Source organism: Paralichthys olivaceus, chromosome 22 (genome assembly GCF_024713975.1).
Source record: "Paralichthys olivaceus isolate ysfri-2021 chromosome 22, ASM2471397v2, whole genome shotgun sequence".
Lineage (NCBI taxonomy): Eukaryota > Metazoa > Chordata > Actinopteri > Pleuronectiformes > Paralichthyidae > Paralichthys > Paralichthys olivaceus.
Window position 1 is genome coordinate 2,421,146 of NC_091114.1, and position 21,335 is coordinate 2,442,480.

The window sequence follows — 21,335 nt, forward strand, 5'->3', positions numbered from 1 at the left end:
TTGCAACTAATCAGATGAACAGGTAGCTGTTCAGCAGCAGCAGTAGCAACAGGATAGATAATAGATAACAGTCAGTATTATTGTTATTAGTAGTGACAATCGCCCACAAACTTGAAAACAGTGCAATTACTTTAAAATAATTTAAAATTGTGGATCATTATATACCTGCTTAACTGGCCATCATTGTGATCCAGCTGTTTCTAGACATAATATTTCTGCTGAGTATGCTCAAGTTGCATAAAACAGAAGTAGGAGCTATTATTAATGAATCCATTACTTGTGCACTGTCAAGCACTAGGTTAGGGTTTCTCCAGACAAATACACGATCATCACGATGTCTAAAATCACAGCTTCAAACGAGAGACTGATTTTGTGTGGCAACAAGATGAGGTAACACAGCAGCCCACCTGTCAGGCTCTCGCAGAGCCTGGGGGTCAAACTGAGAGGTGGTGAGCCTGCAATAACAGCAAGATTAAAAATAACTCAAAATATATTGTCGGTAATATTTTGTGAAGTGGTTCTTTTAGCTCTGGTTGAAACTCAATGTGAAGTCAGTTCACCTCAAGGCTGGGAGCATTTGTCAACAGTCAGGTTTCATTTGGAACACTCTGACATTGGATTTACATGTGTAGGATGATACCATATGTTGACCAACGGTACTTAAGACACACTTTCAAACTGTAAAAACCATTCCCACCATGTTAAATGCAACATATCACAAGACATTTGCAGCTAGAATGACTCAGCCTTCTTATTATCTATTTTTTTCCTGTCTAGTCAAGCAAGGCAAAATGGGGCTCTGTCAGAGCAACGGTCATGTAACGTGATGTTACAGTAGTTAAACCACACTTCAAATTATTTATGGTGTCAGATGTTTATCAGTGCGAGTGTAGAAACTCGCCAGTGTAACGGCTCATGAAACACATCAGTCAGACAATCAGACAGGTAAGGTTAAAATATATTTTGGGGTGGCAGTTGTATTGCCTGCCATAAACATGCTCAATTAGAAAGCTCAGAAGCTGTTGTCATAGTTTATATTGCATAACGATAAGCATGGTGTAACCATATGGTGTGCTACAAAGGCCCATAGCGGAGCTTTGAGTTGTAGATCTCAGAACCCGGATCTCAGAACCTGGGCTGCCCTTTGACCTACAGGGCAGCCAAGATCTAACTGATTACCCCTTTAAAGAGATGAAATATCAACACAAGTTTAAAGATCTCTCAGCAAACCCAGATAGTGATGCCCAGGAATCCATGATGGTGGAACGTTGGCATGGCTGTTATGCAGGCTTTTGCTCTGGACATTCTCTGGCCAGCCCCCTAGTCCGCAGAGTAAGAGATCCCACGCAGGACCGCGAGCGAGTGGGGGTGTTAATGACATTTCTAACATGACAGACGCAAAATGGCCATACACTTAGAAGACACAGACAAAGATGTCGAAAGAGCTTTTGGTGATAAGGGTTGACACTGTATTTTCTGGCTTTGCCTGCTGTTCCCCCCCTCACCTGAAAGCTGCAGAGATTTCTGTGTTGCTGCAGACGTGTCTGAGGGAAGAAACCCCTGCTTCGTTGTACATGTGTGAAAGGTAACCTCCGCAGAAATTCCAGGACCAAATTCCAGGACCAAATTCTCCGGATGTCCTTCGGAGGTCATGTCTGAAGCTTTTCCCATTTCTGTTCGTTCTTGTTACTTATCCTCTTTTTGTATGGCCTTATTGCATCCCAGACATCATGGCTATTTAGGAGCAGACAGGACTGCAGGACACTACTCTATCACAGCATAGCAGCTACACACACACAAACATGATGCTTTATGGGTGTATCATCAAGTTGGGAAAATTCTGGATTACTTAATTTATGCATTGAGCATGCAGATTAAAGATGCATACGGAAAGGCTGCTACAGTGGTATAACACATGATGATGATATGATCAGTCACTTTGATTAATCATGTGATGGCATGCTGCAGTAAACCAACCTACAAATCTGCTTTGTACAACTTGCATGCTCAACACAGAAGTTTACAATCATTATAATATCTGCATTTTGTCAATTTTGACCAAATTACAAATAATAACCAACTCTCATCTGTTAGCATGCCAACATGCTAAACTAAGGCGATGAACATGATCATCATACAGTACCTGATAGACATGCATGAACATTATCATTGTGACCAAGACAACATGCTGAGATTAGCAATTAGCCCAAGGCAATGATGTTATATAATCCAGAGATGTACAACATGTACTTTTTTTTACACATCCAATTTCTGGCAATAATTTCAATGCTAGAATCATAGATAATAGGCTCAAGGATAACTCATCACTGTCATGAGTGTGCAGCCAATTAGCATGTTGCTTATGATTTACATTGCTTCATATTATTCTTTTTGTTATGCTGCTGGAATTTGCTGAGCTGAAGGTGAAGCTGGTAATGTATAGTTACATTGTAGTAGGCTTGAGACTAAGTTCATAATAGAAAGTCATGCTATTTTACAACAAACGTTACAGCTACATTGATGTCATTCAGAACTCCTAATGATTCAGGTTCCATTTTTAATAATGTGTTTAATAAATGTTGCTAGACAACCGTAGTGAGTTGCAGTACAGAGAATGGTGATGACCTCAGTCACAGTCCCACAAACAAAGCTCCAACTGGTCAACACCACACCTTGAATTTTGGAAGAAAAGAATAAAACCCATCCAAGATGTGGGTTGAAGTTTAGATTTACCCTTAAAATGTCAGTAAATAAACACAAAATAATCTGAGAAGCATTTGAAGAAGCAAAAATGAATGAAACCAACAGTAAGCAGAAAATGGGAAAGAGAAAGAAACTGATGGGTGGAGGCTGGATTTGGTGGGGGAGGGTAACATGAACGTTCATAACATGTCTGTAGGATTTGTACAATATCTGTGTTACATAATGTGGAGTAGAAGTGCTCTCTGGCTCACGCTGATGCTTTCAAAGTAATCTGTTTACGACTTACCGTTTCATAATGTAAAATCTGCTCTTGTTACTGATGATAATAATAATACAGTTAATCAAATAATCACCCCATCTAACAATTATCCAACCAAAAGCAGCATTGTCAGTTCTAGGAAACCAAAAGAATGTAAGCAGAGACAGTGGAAAATCTTTATTGAAACAGGTTGAAAGGGAGAAGTAGTGTGAGTTTTGTCATGAGGCCATAACTCACTGCAGAGTTCATTTGTCAGCTGTATTATATTTAGCTCTGTTCATTTGTTTCAGGAAGAGACATATTTGTCATATTTGTCTCCTCCTGTCCTTCTCTTTTTCCCCCACACACTCCACACACATTTGCCCTTCCTCTTGAGTAGGCGGTTAGAGAGTGAAAGCTAGGAGTGAAGGATAGGGAAGCCAGAAAAAGAAAAATGGACCACAAATGTCCATTAAGAACAGGATGGAGGGTGGAATTTGAAGCTGCAATATCAAAACCATTGATAGAATGCATACAGCTTTACAGACATACCATTTACATGTTGTTTGCAGCTAAAACATAAATGCTACTAATGGGGAAATTATCATAAGGAGGTATATTAATGAATTATGAATGAATCCTGCATCCAACTGTCTGATGCTTTGAGACACCAACTTGTTCAGATTCTACAGATTAACATGTCAAGAAGTCTTTGGTGAAAATTCGTGACACGTGGCATCCAAAGCTGGTTTCAGACACGGTCAAATGAATTGGCTACGGAGTTTATCCAGACTTTGACTTTCACACATGCAAAACACAGCTGGAGGTCGTCTGCACAGACGCGTTCCCAACAGCAACAAATCCATCTCGTTATTCAGGCGAGTGGCGGAGCAGGTGGGTGCGGCAGACAGAGACAGGAAGTGACGTATTAACTCAGCTGCGGAGATGACGTGATTTTTTGTTTACAGCACTCTGACACCATCGTCAGCTCTTATCACCACAAACTCTCTTGATATACATGTGTGACGCCGCTTTTTCACCGCGAGATATTTGTTTTCTTTTAGTTCTCTTGGATTTTATACGGACATTGTAGACGGATAAAGACGTTCACACATGCACCTCCTCCGGAGAAAATATGGAGGGACTGTGTTGTCCACTGCATGTCTGAAAGCTGCTCAAGAAAGTTTGTGATGTGTGATATTTCTTCTGTAGTGTTGTGTATTGTTATCTAATGTTTGTGCCACCATGTCCTTAATCTGGATATGGTGTGTTACAAATTGGTCAATAAACCAGTATTCGGTATACAGATTTTTACCTACCTGCTGATTTATCTAGTGATTTATCCACTTGAACTATTTTCCATGTCAAATTCACAACCGCACGAGTTCCATTTAAAGGCAGCAAAACAAAGTACACTCGTGAGACCGTGAACACAGTTTCCTTGTCACATTAAGGTCTGATGGTATAAGAAATGGGAAGTCAATCAAAAAGCCAAAAAAGCTATAAAACCAGAGTTTTTTATGCGTAGCATATTTACAGTAGGTGACAGCTAAACCACAAAGTGTATTATGTAACCAATGTCCACAAAGGACAGTTTGGATGATGATGATTTTACTTTTTAGGTTACTTTTCCTTTTAAATTTGTTTGGCTAACCTGCAAGTTTGTTTATAACCTGTTAAATGATCTGTCTGCTCATTGTTCATCCTTTTTGGTAATAAGCGTTGCATTCTTTGCTCTATGGGTTATGATACCCTATAGCTTAGTTTAGTACAGTAATGTCAATACAGAATCTAACAAGACAATTATAAATAAAACAATTAGACTAAAATATTGTATTGTAATAATTCTTAATTCTGTGTTGTTATGTTGTGATGTATAGATAACGCAGCATGTATTGTGTTGTGTGAGGTTTTGTCACATTGCTTTATGCATTACTTGCGTTCTATATGGAGATACATTATGTGAACAGTAGTGCGGTATTATAATACTGTGATAAAGTGTGTTGCGTGGTTTTGGTTGGCTGGTTTTGCAGGGTTTGCAGGGCGGTGTTGTGTTGTGTAATACTGTTTGTGTGAGAGTGGGTTTAGCCGAAGCACCATCAGCAGCAGCACCTGTCGTTTCCACCACAGACCCTCCAACCACTCCACTGAGGACTACTCCCCTCATCTATGCTCTCTATTATTCCCTCCTTCCTTTGTCTTCCTTTGTCAGACAGCTTTCCTTTGTTTCACCCCCCTCCCACTTTCTCTCTCTCTCTCTCTCTCTCTCCCTCTCTCTCTCCACCCCCAGGATGTGGCTGTGGCTTGATTAAAAAAAGCGTGGCACAGAACAGGCAATCCATCACTCTGCCAAAGCCCACCATTTCTGCACATGCGCTTGCTGACACAGTCTCCCAAACACACCCTCCACCTTGTTCTCCTCTTCTTCATACGCTTTTCTCCTCATCCTCAGCAAAGACCAAACTGGGGTTTTTTCCAGGAGACCAGCAGCATCTGACACCTGCCTCTCCTTTCATTTCCATCCTTCACCTCTCCTTGCCCTTAAAACCCACTCCTCCTATTCTGACTTGCACTTCCCACTTCAGCCTCCTCCCCCCTCTTCTCATCTGCATCCATTCATTCACTCATTGCAGTCATGTCTCATTGGCTTTTAAAGATTTTCCTCATGAAGATTTTGCATCTGCAGTGGAGAGGCTGAGAAAAGACAAAGCAAATCCATTTTAACAAAATATTTTTGAAATCCTAACCACGTGTTCAGAAAAGGACGATTATCACCTATGTTGAGCTATTGGGATTTTTTGAGACAATAATTACATAATGTCATATGTCATAGTAACAGGATGTTATCAGGAAACCTGTTAAGAGCCTGGATTTTCAAAATAAGCCCCCCACCATAGCAACAGGATGTTATCAGGAAACCTGTAAGGAGCCTGAATTTTCAAAATAAGTTCCCCCCATAGTAACAGGATGTTATCAGGAAACCTTTCAAGAGCCTGGATTTTCAAAATAAGCCCCCTCCCATAGTAACAGGATGATACCAGGAAACCTGTAAGGAGCCTGGATTTTCAAAATAAGCCCCCTCCCATAGTAACAGGATGTTATCAGGAAACCTGTAAAGAGCCTGGATTTTCAAAATAAGCCCCCTCCCACAGTAACAGGATGACACCAGGAAACCTGTGAGGAGCCTGGATTTTCAAAATAAGCCCCCTCCCATAGTAACAGGATGTTATCAGGATACCTGTAAGGAGCCTGGATTTTCAAAATAAGCCCCCCCCCCAATAGTAAGAGGATGTTATCAGGAAACCTGTAAAGAGCCTGGATTTTCAAAGTAAGCCCTGCAAGATTTCCTGTGTCACAACAGAGAGGGCACTGAAAGACCCACACAAACAACACAGCAGTCTGCCATCCAGAGGAAGCCCTGCCTCCACTTCTCATCCCTTCCCCTTCGTCTTCCCCTCCTCTCACCGCATTTGCTTCTGTCCATGGAGCCTCCCCTGAGTCTATTCTGCCTTCACCTCTACATCACTACCACCGCTCAATATCCAGCCAGGGCAACAGAGAGCCGGGGTAATGAAATGGCCACTGGCTGCCTGAATCTACCTACCGCCATCCGTCATCTGATTATGAGGAGGTATCCTCCTCATCGGGCCTCTCTAGATAGCCAAAATTCAATCTGGTCTAATAATGGCCCTGTAGTTCTCTTTAGGGGTAGTGTCTATACGGGTTATTTTTCTGTAGAAGATGATCTAAAAGAACTTCAGAAGGAACCAAACAGGAAGGAAGAGGAGAGTGTCTGTTTTCAATATTATTATGTTTACGTTCCCAGGACGATTATCTAATCTGCTCAAAGGGAGAACAAAGCTTGTAGAGCTTTGTCATGCTTTCGCACTTCTAGCTTTCCACTGTGTAGGTTGTCTCGCCCACTTTTGATTAATAATAGGATTGAGCATAAAGATCTGGCTTGGAACCTGTGTGAAGAGACAGGCATTGAGCTTTGTTTGACTTGTGTAAATGTTAAAATATCCACTCCAACATAGTGACTCAGTGGTAGAAATGATCTCATCTTTTTTAGCATACCAATTTTGGTATATTCTCCTGCCAGTTTCTTAAATTCTTATCATTGGGCATATTGGTGTATTAAGGATTTCTATATTTAGTAAATTGTGTTTTGATGCCAGACCCTCAGTTTGATTTGACAAGGTTGTAACTGAAAGCATTGAAAGACCATAAAGAGCTTTGTTTAGTATCTCAGTTATGGCAGTTTGTCACATGATGGTTGCTGTTAACTCTAAGAGCCTGTGACATGCTCTTTTTACTCTGTCTTTCTGGGCTCCATATTACTCACCAGCAGTCAAGAAGTATAATCCATCACCACAAGTAAAATGGCATGATAAAAAAAAAAAAAAAGAGTGAAAAAATAGAATTAATAAAGTATTTCTTCTCTACTTCTTCTTCTTCTTCTTCTTCTTACCTCACATGCCTCACAAGGTGTTACGGGGGTTCATAGATGCAGGTATTTGTGGGAAAAGCTTCAAGATCACTTCTGCTCATCCAATCCGATTAAAATGGGATGGTTGTACAGTAAAGGCCCTGGGTCAGCAAACAGAAAGCGCTTCAGTTGCATAAAGAGGATGACAATTATCTCAAGAGCCAACATCACAACAACTCTGCAGTAGCATAGCCATTCAGCCGAATACTCCTGAATTTAGGGGCCATTAAAAAACAATTGAGCCGAGCAGGGGCGTAAGAAGAAAAAAATTATCTGGGATTAAAGTCACAAATTTATGGAACAGTTGGTTGGAACACAATCTGGAGATGCAAGGATGTTGGTTACTTCTACAGGCAATTCAAATTGAATTTGTAGTGTTCTTTGAGTGACCATTATTTTCCTGAAGGGGGTTGGGCGGTCGTCCTCTCACCAGAAGGTCGATCCCAGTGTTCTCCATCTGCCTGCCGAAGTGTCCTAGGGCAAGACACTGAACCCCAAATTGCCCCTCATAGAAAAAAAAGTGCTGCCCACAGATGCACTGTATGATTGTGTGTGTAAATGGGTGAATGGAAAAACTGTAAAAGCACTTTGAGTGGTCATCAAGACTAGCCTGTTTGACACCATATCTGCCTTCTTTCACATATGTCCACTGGTCTCCGGGATCATTTAGCCTCCTGCCTGCTCAGTCATCCACTCCTGCTCACAACTCCACCTCCCTCTTTGCTCTATGCCTCGATCTGCCAACAAATCTCCACCTTATTACTTTTAGCTGTGTTCTGCATTCCCCCATTCAAACAAAATCACTTACTGCTAAATCCTATTCCAAAGAATACTAATCTGATTGGATCATGCTGGTTCCATGCCAAATTTAAACACAAATTTAGTTTTATTTTAGTAGATTTCTGACTATTTATTTTGTTTTTTAGTCTTAGTGAATATTTCACTTATAGGCAGACTGTGGTCTGGATCTGAACCCAGATACATTTCTATCCAAACACTAACTTTCATGGTAAATCATTCAGAAATGTAAAATGTTTGATTCTATTTAACTGGAGCAGCTTTTTTAGCCTTTACGGCTTATGTGACACCGCGGAAGAGCAGTCGTCCTCCAACCAGAAGGGTGGTGGTTCGATCCCAGTCTTCCCATCTGCATGCTGAAGTGTCTTTGGGCAAGATGCTGAACCATTTGAACCCCGAGTGGCCCCTCATAGAGGGTGCTGCCCATAGATGCACTGTATGAATGTTTGTGTCAATGGCAAACTGTAAAGTACTGTACTGTAAAGCACTTTGAGTGGTCATCAAGACTAGAAAAGCTCTATAAATACACACCATTTACCACTCAAATGTGTGAATTCTGATGAGTATAACATGTATTCGGTGCAGCTTTTAATCAGTACTGGACAGACTCTTGCATGTTCCTTCTTCCAGCCGGTATATAGTTGATTTTACAGTCAGTTGTTGACTAGACATCGCTAGATCTAATATTTCAATATATATTGCACTAAATCATAACTCCAGTATCAGATTGCATCTTTGGAACAATAAATGACCTCCTGTCATTGTGATTGATCTGCACAAAAATATTCCAGTGCTTAATTTAGCATGTTTATTATATATATTTATTTTTTTATTTTTTCATATTTTGTATACTGTGGAACAAAATAAAAGTGTTATAGTCTTTGTCATCAGAGAAACATTTTCCACCAATTATGAACCCATTTTCCTCACATTTATCATTATACTGTTACATTTTGTCAGCAGTGCTCTGCTCTTTGAGGGAACCCTGAAACCATCCAAGCAGCTACAAGCATTCTGCTGGAGCCCCAGTGTAACCATACACAGATTATGTTCCATTTAAATCAACAATAGCAAGAATATAGCGCATTAGGACTGGAAGTTAGTGCTTAATTGGCAGCCAGTAAAACATGAAACAGCAGATGCCAATCAGAAAATGTAAACTCGGATGCCAACACCTTCAAGGCTCTGCTTTGTGATCATAAGATCTGTTCAGACAGAAATCAAGGCTAATTCTTACCTCATAAGAATGTCTCCTTTGGTCGCCTCAGATACACAAATGTACAAACTGTGAAGATATCAGCTATAGTTTGCTTGCAGTGAACAATTTGCGGAGTGTGTCTGCTCACCAGTTGACGTTTTTATTATCTCCCAGTCTCTCTTCCTTCCCTCTCATCGCTATGTATTTATAAAGTGGAGTTGTAAAGCCCTTAAGTACATGATAGATAGATAATGAAGGCTCCATGTCATTTTGGATCTTAGCATAACATCATAATTAGTAAATAGTGTTTGCTGGGAGCTCTATTAATGACAGGCTGACGTACCAATCACTTCTTCCAGTTATCATCCTGTGTCTAGTTGTATATTATTTTGTAACATTTCAATTCAATTTCTTCATCTATGACACAAGATTTTAATGCATCTCTTTTTCTCTGAACACCTATCCGCCCCTCCCCAGCAGCGAGCCCCAGTTGTGGCCGGTGGGCATGGTTTTGGAGGGCAGCTCAGAGGCGCTGTGTCCCCCCCCATCTCTGGAGCTGCGCCCATCCTGCAACAAGAGCCAGTCCTCGCCTCCTCTGAGCACAAGCTCACAACCCCACGACGGAGTCTTCCCTGAGGACAAGGAGCCCGTCAAGTACGGCGAGCTCATCGTCTTAGGGTGAGTTACTGAAGTTTGTCTGCTGCTGTATATTGTCTGTATATCTACACATAACGTGTTTGTGAAATGAATGAGTAAGTGCCATCATAAGAATTTGTTCTTAATGACTTGCCTGGTAAATAAAGTTTAGAATCTAAGTCTAAATATAAAATTAAAGAAAGCCAACTCAGGACCTCATTTAAGCTGAGTCAAAATTATGTTCCATCTGTTTAGGAAGGGTTCAATTACATTTCTGAGTGTTTGTCCCTGGCTTCCTTTTTTTTTTTTTGTGAACTCTACTGAGGTGCCGTAAATATAGGTCCTCGTGCATCCACTTTATTTCTAGTACCTGAGTGTGTGAGTGTGTCCCAACTAATCTATTCCTTTTCAAAATTAGAAATCCAAGTAGTCTATGCTAGTGACTATAGCCAAACAGTTCATATTCAAGGTCGGTCATGGCCCAACAGCCTAATAATTAAGTTTGCAGAGCAGATTACCTACCTCATCGTGCTTTAATTTAATCTTTACCAGCTGCTAAATCTGCTCACCCCAACCAGACAAGGCAGATGGTTTCTTCCAGTTAAGAGGGGTTTTTTCTGTCGGGTTTCTCCATCATTTTGTAAGGTCTCCACTCTACTATTTCCAGTCTCACTACCTTGAGAGGTGTATGTTGTGATTTGGTGCTATACAAGTAATATCGAATTGATCAGATTCAGGGATGTACGCTCCACTAGCTGCATTATCCCAAAAAACCCTCCTTGGCTTGGACAAGCTGAGGACAGGTCAGGTGAAGGACTATTCCCAATCATTTGTAAAATACCACACAGATGAGATTTATCTAAGTCAGTTAGTTAGAGGGAAAAAGGCTCATTTGACTCAACACAGAGAACACTAAGCCACAGTGGCAAATTCAAATCTTAAAACTCTATGAGGAACAACCAGAGGACAGAAAAAATGGCCATGTGATAGATTGCATACAGTACATGTGTGAGAGAAGGATATGTCTCCCACTGGGATGCTGTGGTGCTATTCCAGGCAGAGACACAGACACCTGCTTCCTCTCCTCCACCTATTGATCCATGCACTAATGGATGACGAGAATGGTTTGGTTGTTCAGACCTGCATTATCATGCAGCTCAGGTTAAGTGATCACAAGCGGACAGCTCTGAGTACATCGGTTCATATCTAGCATCAGAATGTGTCTCCACACACATCATCTTTATTTGTGAATGGATCTCACTTACATGCACTATATGCCTATATTAAGACTATAGTAAACCAACTACATTGTTGATTTTAGCAAGCCTGACAAACAGGATGTTCAGACCTGGTATTAACACATGTGATCTAATCACGGGTGGACACACCTGGACACATTGAGGACACATTTGAAATCCGATCTCTCAGCCCCTCTCAGTGCTCTGGGACACATGTGGCCACATTCTTTTCACAATATGATGGTAAATGTGTCCTGGGCCAAACTGAACGATCCCTTTACTCAGTTGACATCCTCTGATCCACCACAATTTCATTATGAACCCATGTATTTTTACACTTCTCAGTGTTTGACATATATCAATTGAACTGAACTGAAGTGTGACACATTGAGAGTTGTACACAGTGGTTTGATCACTCTAGACCAGGTCTTAAAAGGTTCATGGTTTCAGGCAGGCCCAACCTACTATGTAAGTAATTGAAGTGTTTTTATTCTGTGTCATTCTCCAACTTAAAAATGCCTTTTTCTTTCTGTCATCACATCTTTTGATTTGATTTGATTTGATTTTTACTGGACCGTTACTACATCTGTCCAAAACCACCACAACAAAATAAATGCTTTGTGATTTATTCCATAGTGTTACATGTAAATTGAGATTTGAAATGCTTGTCAATACTTAGCAATGTTGCCTCGCTAACTTGTCAATATGAGTCATACTTTTTCAACATCATTGACAGTTGAAGAGTTTTATAAAAGCACTTCATGCATCTGCCAAAGAGAAATGGTTGTATTGTGGGAGATTTTCTGGAGTAAAAAAGAATCAGTGCCAAACGTTTGTTTCTATGGCTGAGGTTTTGAGGCTACTATAAAATGAATTTACACATACAACTGAAATAAGGGGAAGTCAGTTTGGCTATGACTTACTGATAACAGTGGTTCAACATACACTGAGAGAGGACAGCTGTATTATTTGTTGTCTAAAAATCTAGGAGACCCAAATGGCAAAGTACAATTAAGTGAAATCTATGAATGACTGTGAATGAATGACACTTCTGGATGTTAAATTAAGTCGATTTTATTCGTGTGCTTCACAGGCATAATGGTTCACTGGCCAATGGAGACAAGGGTCGTAGAAGAAGTCGTCTGGCCCTTTACAAGAGACCCAAAGCCAATGGGGTCAAACCTGATGTTATCCACAATGTCTCAACACCTCTGGTGTCAAAGGTGAGTAACACTGGTCTTATGGTGCAGGGTCATTCAAACCTGACTGTTTACGTCTTTAGTCAAGGACACAAGGGAAGATATACTAAGAAGTAAATTTTTTACCTATGCATGATGTTATATTCTGACATTTCTGATACTGTGGTATTGTGACATCACTGTAAGGTCACTCAATTAAGTCATGAACCATTAACGCTTGGAACGGATAACAGTGGAAACACAATGTTCAGCTTATTTAGATCAACCACGAGTATTGTATTTATAATTCTGTACTACTACTTAGGTTTTGTAAAACAATGTCACACAATATCTTTAGATCTCACTCTATCATAATAATATGTTTTAAATATAAATGATGTGAGTGAGAGGGGTTGTTCCTCTAGAATAAGAAATATCCTCTGGGTACATGTTCCTGGAGGTTCGACCTTCAGCTCTCCTTGCCATGTGACCTGGATAATGTCTTTTCCATTGGCAGGCACTCAGCAACAAAAGCCAGCACAGCATCTCCTACACACTGTCACGGAGCCACTCTGTCATTGTGGAGTACACCCATGACACCAACACAGACATGTTTCAGGTGAGTGTACACACACACACACACACACACACACACGCCAACTCAACATTTTAACCTTGTGACCTACTGTATGAATATCACCCAAAGTCAGATAAGTGACAAGTTGTCTAATGAAATCATTTAAAATGGTCATTATAAAATACCACAGCAGAAGAAAGAATCACACCTTGAAACTGACTTTTACTTTTACTTCCTTTACTTTACTTCTGGAGGGACTGTATGTGAGAAGTTGCTCGAGTGAGACTCTTCGGACTTTCACCGGAGTTTATATGGCCAATTCCCTCGTAAAAACTCTGGTGAATGTCCATAGGAGCCGATGTGAGAACACAGCAGAAGATCATCTGCTGGATTCTCTGCCAGCGATTGTGTTGATGATGTATTTAACACGGGACAGATGCAACAATTTAAAAAACAAATATGTCTGCAGGAAAAGGCGGTGCCATACATGTAGAAGACACAGATGGAGATGTCAAGAGAGCTTTTGCTGATAGGGCCTGATGCCTGTGTTGATGCGTTGTAAGCATAAAAACATGTGCAGAATTTATACCCCTCGCTTGAACGCTCTGGAGATCTCTGTTCTTCTGAACGGATCTCCTGCTGTGTTGCTCATGTGTGAATGGCAAATTCCAGAGAAAGTCCAGACCCACTTCTTTGGAGGTTATGTCTGAAAAATGTTTTTGGTTGAGCGCTCTGTACTCATGGGCTGGACCGCAACCATCTCCGAACTCTTCCTCATTTTGATCTCAACTCCACACGTAAAGTTTTGTGACCCGCCATAGAGAACTGCTCCCTGTGGTAGTTCATGTTGCAGTGTGAGAAACACAAGGTAAAAACAACACCTGCTCCACTCTCCTAGGTGGTGAACAATCCCTGTGGCCCTAATGCATTTTCCCCTTAGACCTCAATTATAAAAGAGCCGTCTGCACAGATTAGACAGTCTAAGCTTAAGGCTATAACCAAGTGCTGACAAGCTCTGTACACACAGAGATCTTGCATGAGATTTATATCATCTTCATTGTGGAGGTAATCTGTAAGCAGATTTGTCCGAATACTCAAGATTACTGTGTCATCAGGGAGCGGTGAGTGACAAGGGGAAGCCCAGGATGAGACTATCTGTCAGGAAAGACTGAGGAGATAAAATATACAAGAGAGGATGAGTCAGACATGTCTGCCCTTAGCTCACAGTTGTTTTCCAACCACCTTATTCTCTCATCATCAAGGAGATCCACACATCGCTGAGACTCCAGGAGACAGAATCACCAGGGCTTCAGTCCAGTCTAACAATGTCTGTTCACTCACTACTGTGTTAAAGGGGCAGTTCACCCACAGACAAAAAACATACTTTCTCACTTAACTTTGTCTTGAACATGTATGGTTGATGTGAGCATAGCAAAGCATGGCCTTGCAGGGCAGTACTGACAACTGTCTTCTATGAAAAATAATCATGTTTTTTATTCAAAAAGTCACTAGGTGCTCTTTGTAGCCAAAACAGTTACTAAAAGTTACAACACAAAACACAAAAGAAATGCTGTTAGATTAATTAATTTAACTTTTCATTGGATTTTGACTGAAACCCCCCACAACCTGGTGGGGCCAGCTAACTGTAGCATAGCAAAGACTGTTTATCAGCTAATCTTAGTTATGGATAACTAGCTTGAAAGGTGCATCCATTATCCACCTGTGTGATGATGAACTGAAATCAAATGATTAACATTAAGATGCATTACTCTTTCTTGGTGGGACCATGTAGATTACAAAATGAACATCATCCCGTATTTAAGAAGACTTGAACATTGAGCTTGAGACCATAAAGTGATAGAAAAGAGGTTATGAATTTATTAGACTTTAACACAACTCCTTGTGGAAACCAGTGGAGATGCCCCCTGCTGGCCATTAGACCGAATGCAGTTTAAGGCCTTTTAGCTTTTCACTTTACAGTTCAGACCCAGAGTCCATGTTTGTATATAGTCAGTGTTCATGAGAAGAGATCCCCGGGATTGTGATATTAAAGGATTGTGGCATTTTCCTTAGTGGAATTGATCGTCAAGCTAAATTCTAGTCCTAACCACATCATGTTATATTTCTATCCAACCTTGTTCCAATCCCAACAAGTTTCCTTTGAGAGCAGCCCTACTGGAATAACAGTTCAATTGGGAGGGTAGCACTATTTCTGAGGGGATTAGCCTTGAATGTGTGTAACCGCTTCAATAGTTAAGTTCAGTTATGTTAGTTAAGTTCAGTCTTTTGCAGGTTCTTGACTTTTATTCTTGTAATTCTGGCCTTTGATTCTTCAGGCAATGATAATGACAAGCTGAAATGATTTCTGGGATGGCCAAACACAGCAAAGAATTATAACATGATTGAATGTAGTAGTCGTTGGCTAACCTAAATGAAAATCTCTTACCACCCAGCTGGCAGGGAGCTAAACCCAGTTGTTAAAGTAGTCATAATGCTGTACTGCTGTCAGTGATCTGAAAATAAAACGGAGAAAACCTTTTTCCTGACAATACAGTTGCTAGCCCAGCAGTCTCTCACTAGACTTGGGTGAACCTGAAGAAGAGGCACATTTCAAAAACGTCTGTGATATGTAGACAAAGACTCTCGCTCTATATTTTGGAAATATGTACCCTCAATAGTATAACACTATATATGTTAGGATAAAATTACAAACGCACAGTTCATCCTCTTTAACAGCCACTTGTGTCAGAGTCATGGCATGTTTTTAGAGCATCCACAGTACTTCAGTAAGCTTTTAATCACATAGTGACTGCAGTACTGTACATCACAGCTGGACTGTCAATAGCACTTTGAGTCACCAGTGAGAGGAGCTCACTCATCGCCTCTATGTAGCTACTGATATGTTTCATTATGCTCAGGGGTGAATCCACTAAGTTCCTCTGGAGGATTCAGTGTTTAAGATGTGATTGATCATTTACTGAATAATTAAAACCCAAACTGTCTACATAGACAATTATAAGAGATAAGTGACAAGATATTTGTTTGTAATTTGAATGAACTGAAACCGACTATTTAATCACAAAATGATTTGCAGTAGTGTTAATGTATCTGCGTGTGGAGTCTTTCAGAGACTATTCATCTTTGATATCAGCGTTGCCTTGTCTTGTTCCTCTCTTCTCTTAGATTGGCCGGTCCACAGAGAGCATGATCGACTTCGTGGTGACGGACACAGCAGGCAGTGGCAGCAGTCAGGGTGGTGGTGCGGGAGGGGAGGGTGGTGGTGGAGGACAGTCAGCTCAGAGCACCATCTCCCGCTACGCATGTCGCATCATGTGTGAACGCAGCGCTCCATACACGGCCCGCATCTATGCCGCTGGCTTTGACTCGTCCAAGAACATCTTCCTGGGGGTGAGTGTTTTTCCCACTGGGTGACTGGCTTCTCCTGGTTACCGCCACCATGGTAACCATAGCAACCATAGTAAGAGCAACAGCAGGGACGTGACTGTGCCACCCACGGGTGTCAGTGCATGTGACCTGGCTTGGGAGAGGAAGGAGCTGTGTGCTGTTTGTGTTGTGTGTTGTGTGTGTGTGTGTGCCTGCGTGCATGTGTGTGTGTGTGGAAGACATGAGGTGGAGATGGTAGTCATGTGTGTTATGAGTGTGTCTTGTGGTAATGCTTCTGGTCGTCATGTAACTGTCTAAGCTACCGCAGAGACATGTGCGGCGACATAACCAGTAGTAATGATACATGTTATAATATACTATCAGTACGTCAACACTGTACTGATGCTACTGTATGTAATAAACCAAATACAGTAGTTCAGAAGTTTTAAGTTTTGTCCATTGTTCCAGAAAAGATAATATCATACTGACCAAATTGAATATTGACATCTGTATTAAACCATGGTATAATGATTCTTTACATGTTGCATTATACAAAAACCTTCAACTGCAAAAGGAGAAACTTATTTCACCATCGGTAATGTGACGTACGTGCAAACCAATAATAGCTCCATTCTCAGGACAGCATGACTTCATCCTATGCAAGATTCATAAGGACCTCCGCCAACTAGGTCAGACATAACACACAAACATCCAACTGGGGGGGAAACTGCGCCAGCCATTAAAACTAAATTTACTACAGATATTTCCTTTTATTCAAGATCAGTTCTCATTCAGGCTCTGTGCTTCACCTCTGAACTCCACGATGGATGTGATGTAGATAGGACAGTTGTTGTGAGCCATAGATAAATAATGCATATGTCTATTAAGTTAGACCTTAAAATAACATTTGTCATATATATTCCCATTCTGTATATCCCATCTGTAAGTTCTAGTCACACTAAGACACAATGACTGTAAATAAAGGTGTAGGTTATGACAGCTCCCCAAAATGAAGCCAAAACATCTTGACTGCCCCCTGGTGGTTGGTTGCAGTATAAGCCATAAACCCTGACCCCTCCATGTTAGCAGATGCAAAATTAGCATTAAGCTGATAAATGTTCCATGCTCAATTGTGTCTGTCTGTTTGCTGCTTGGCAGGTAGAGCACAGTGGGTTTATCTGAGCCTTTTCATTAAGAATTGTGCTGCTGGATACAAAGCTGATGAGAGTAGTGAGACTCAACCAGAACAATAAGGTTGCAGCTTGTAAAACCAAAACAATAAGTTAAAAGGTGCTGAAAAGCTCTGTACAGATTAGAGATGTAGAGTGGATGATAATGCTCGGTGGATTCATCACAGGAATGAGCCCTTTCACACTACATATCATCATTCTAACCTTTCCTGACATAACTTGTCTAAATAATGATTTTACTTTCCTCAGAGCAGCAATGACCTCTAAGAGATGTTTTCATATCTAAATCTCCAGGCTGCATGTTGCAATTTTATACAATTTTGGCTACACATGCCAGAAATTTGTAGTTTCCTCATGAGCTAATTTGTGTTCGTACTACATCCTGCCTTTCTCTTGGGAATGGGTCTATTCTTTGGCGTGGGTGCTCCTCTTTGCATCAGTCAGTACAGTAGTCACTCTGTACTGAGCTTAATATAGAAGCAGAACAAAAGCAACGTAGGCTGTTTTTTTTTCTCCTGCCACCTCTGACATCCAACTCCACTGTATCCCTCTGGCTCCCCATCACTCCCCTAACCTTTACGTCTGCCTGCTCTTGTGCGTGTGTGTGTGTGTGTGCATATGTGGGTGTCTCTCAGGAGCGGGCTGCCAAATGGAGGACGTCGGATGGCTTGATGGATGGCCTAACCACCAATGGGGTGCTGGTGATGCACCCAGCAGGGGAGTTTGTATCTGAGCCGGCTCCAGGCGTATGGAGGGAAATCTCAGTGTGTGGCAACGTCTTTGCCCTTAGAGAGACACGCTCTGCCCAGCAGAGAGGAAAACTGGTAAGAGCAAGAAGGTTTGATGGGAAAACAAGCCCTATGTTTGCATGAATATGATCACAAGGGTTGAAGTAACTGACCTTGACTTGAGCAAAAAGCTTGAAAATGCAGGTATTTCTGTGAAAATTGGTCGTCACAGCTCCAGTCCCAGGGTAAGGAAGATGAACAAAGATCTTTATTACATTAGTATGAGGGTATGCAGAAAAGATTAGACATTTTACACGGTCTACCATTTTGTAAATACCATTACAAGGACAGAGTATTGAAAGGAAGTTCTTGTTGGTGTAATAGCTTTACATGAAGTGCAGCAAGTTGTAGTTACATTTGTTATGTCCAAGAATCTGTAGAACTCCATCAAGGGACTATATTGAACGTACAGTATGACCTGGGGTAAATAGCCATTGGTATTCTTATTGTACACCACTGCTTATTGATGTAGAAGGCTTCATTATTTTTGGAAATCAAACCTACAAGTTGGCAATGGGCATCCAAATGGACATCAGGGTGTCTTTCCCTGCAACAAGACAGCTTCTCTAGTTTTCTCAGAAGACACAGGAAACTTTGAGCTCCTCAAACGCCTCGGGGATTTATTTTATGCTAGAGAAGTGCCATATGAATTTGTGTGTGAATGGGTGAGTGTGACCTGAAGTGTAAAGCAGTTTGAGCGGTCATGAAGACTAGAAAAGCACCATATTAATGCAGTGCATTTACCATATCATACCTTTGATCACTTCTACAGAAGAAGAAAAAAGTATTCAAAGTGTGGGGTATCTTTGAATGTTGTACTGCAATATCCCTGGTTCAATAAAATGTGTTCTTATATGAACAAAACCCACCAGTGTGCACCATAACAACACATCAGTTTTAGGGATGCATCCATCCACTTTACTGTTTGGGAATCTGGAGAGAATTTGGATCAATGTGTCCCCTCTTTTATAATACCAGTGATGTCAGTGATCAAAATTGATGTACCGTCCCTCTTCTGTTTTTCCCCTGCCACTTCTGCTTCTTCTGTACTTCTCTTAAGGTTGAAAATGAGTCCAATACCTTACAGGACGGTTCTCTGATTGATCTGTGTGGGGCTACCCTGCTATGGAGGACCCCCGCCGGACTGCGCCACACCCCAACTCTCAAACAACTGGAGTCCCTTCGCCAGGAGCTAAATGCTGCCCGACCACAATGTCCCGTGGGTTTCAACACCCTGGCCTTTCCCAGCCTGGCCCAGCGTGAGATTGTTGACAAGAAGCAGCCCTGGGTCTATGTTAATTGTGGCCATGTGCATGGCTACCACAACTGGGGCTACCGCAAGGAGAAGGGTCCAGCCGGCCCTGGTGGCACTGCACCGGCCAGCACTGGGGAGAGGGAGTGCCCCATGTGCCGGCGAGTGGGCCCCTATGTGCCGCTGTGGCTGGGCTGTGAGGGAGGATTGTACCTGGACGCCGGGCCGCCCACTCATGCTTTCTGCCCCTGTGGCCATGTATGCTCAGAAAAGACAGTGGTGGGGTGGAGCCAGATCCCATTACCCCATGGCACCCATGCCTTCCACGCTGCCTGCCCCTTCTGTGGTACCTGGTTGACAGGGGAGCAGGGCCACATCAAACTCATCTTCCAAGGCCCTGTTGACTGAAGCCCTGACCTGGGAACCACTCAGAGGACAGTGATGTTGGATTGGACAGAGGTGAGACAGAGTTAAGACTGTGTGCTAGAACAAAAATCTGAACATTTCAAGTATGAGGTAAAAGAGAAAGCACTGATGACAAGTACAGTGAAAGGACTGTTGATATGATGAACTGAAAGCGACATGCAATAGTAGATGCCAAGGCTTCACATGGACTAAGAGGTGTATGGAGGAGATGTAAATAAACTGTGTTGAAATGAAAATGTCTGTAGTGATCATTTCTCCTCTTTCTGTAGCTGCGTGGCCTCAGTGTTTAGGTAGCTGGGCTGCTCATCATGTTAACCTACTGTAGGTGAGCTGTCAAGTATAATTCTAGCTTACTACAGGTCTAAAGCTAACATAGTTAAATAACTCACCAAATGAATTACTGAGAATCAGGACAACATTACTAAATAGAAAGGGAGAAAGAAACAAGAAGGCCACATAGTTTGGAAACAAACTCAAGTGGTTTGTAAAACTTAGACCTCATTCCTCAATCATGTGAATCATGAGGTAAGTGCACTGACGCAGGCGGTCAAGAGGGTCATGCAAAAAGTAAACATGCTCCTCCAAATGGACTTCTCACATCGAATTTCATGGCCTTACTTGTTTATGAAACAACATGCTGTTACAGATACGGTTGAGAAGTTGGCCTTATTTGGAAGAGAAAATGAAGGATGGTGAAATGATTACCCAAACTGTCCACCGTGAACAACCATCACAGTTTAACCATTTAATATGAATAAAAAGCAAAGGTTAGGCTTAGCATCTTCACCAAGAATGTAAATTTGCAGTCCTGCATATCAAGCAAACATATTTCTTTCAGGAAGTGGATTGGAAACAGATGCACTGATTTTAAGGAGCCAGAAAACCACACACCCAAATGTCAGATAGCATCTGAAACTCCATCGGAGGAACACCTTTCCAAGGTCAGATTAGGGGGGGGACTGTGTCCGACCATTTCAGGAACCTAAACCTAGGCTCCGACGTGCACACGTACTCATGCTGTGACTGGCCAGCTGTGCAGAGGTGGGAAAGGGGCCAGGGTTTAACCTGCGCTCTCTTGCTCTATTTTTACCAACCAAGCGCAGCACTATGAATGTCTTCGAGGAAATACTGTATAAAGATGTGCACTGTAACTCCTATTTTAAACAATACTGCAGCGGCCATCATCTCTGTGACAGCGGCTCGTCAACCCAGCTCGAAAAAACAACTTGGTCAACTGTGA

General features: G+C 41.6%; 1 protein-coding gene across 9 annotated transcripts in view; it reads left to right on the forward strand.

Annotated features, from left to right (window-relative positions):
- Positions 1-20,331, forward strand: part of peli3 (pellino E3 ubiquitin protein ligase family member 3) — a 26,057-nt gene extending 5,726 nt beyond the window's left edge. For 5 of the 9 annotated variants that reach the window (XM_069518726.1, XM_069518725.1, XM_069518723.1 and 2 more), the window contains 6 exons: positions 9,904-10,104; positions 12,394-12,523; positions 12,996-13,097; positions 16,239-16,463; positions 18,265-18,453; positions 19,478-20,331. In XM_069518726.1, coding sequence (XP_069374827.1) covers positions 9,932-10,104; positions 12,394-12,523; positions 12,996-13,097; positions 16,239-16,463; positions 18,265-18,453; positions 19,478-20,077 — 1,419 coding nt within the window. In that variant the 5' untranslated portion in view covers positions 9,904-9,931 and the 3' untranslated portion in view covers positions 20,078-20,331. The remainder of the gene's footprint in view (positions 1-9,903; positions 10,105-12,393; positions 12,524-12,995; positions 13,098-16,238; positions 16,464-18,264; positions 18,454-19,477) is intronic. The other 4 variants (XM_069518729.1, XM_069518728.1, XM_069518727.1 and 1 more) reach the window with 1 other exon arrangement.
- The last annotated feature ends 1,004 nt before the right edge of the window (positions 20,332-21,335 follow it).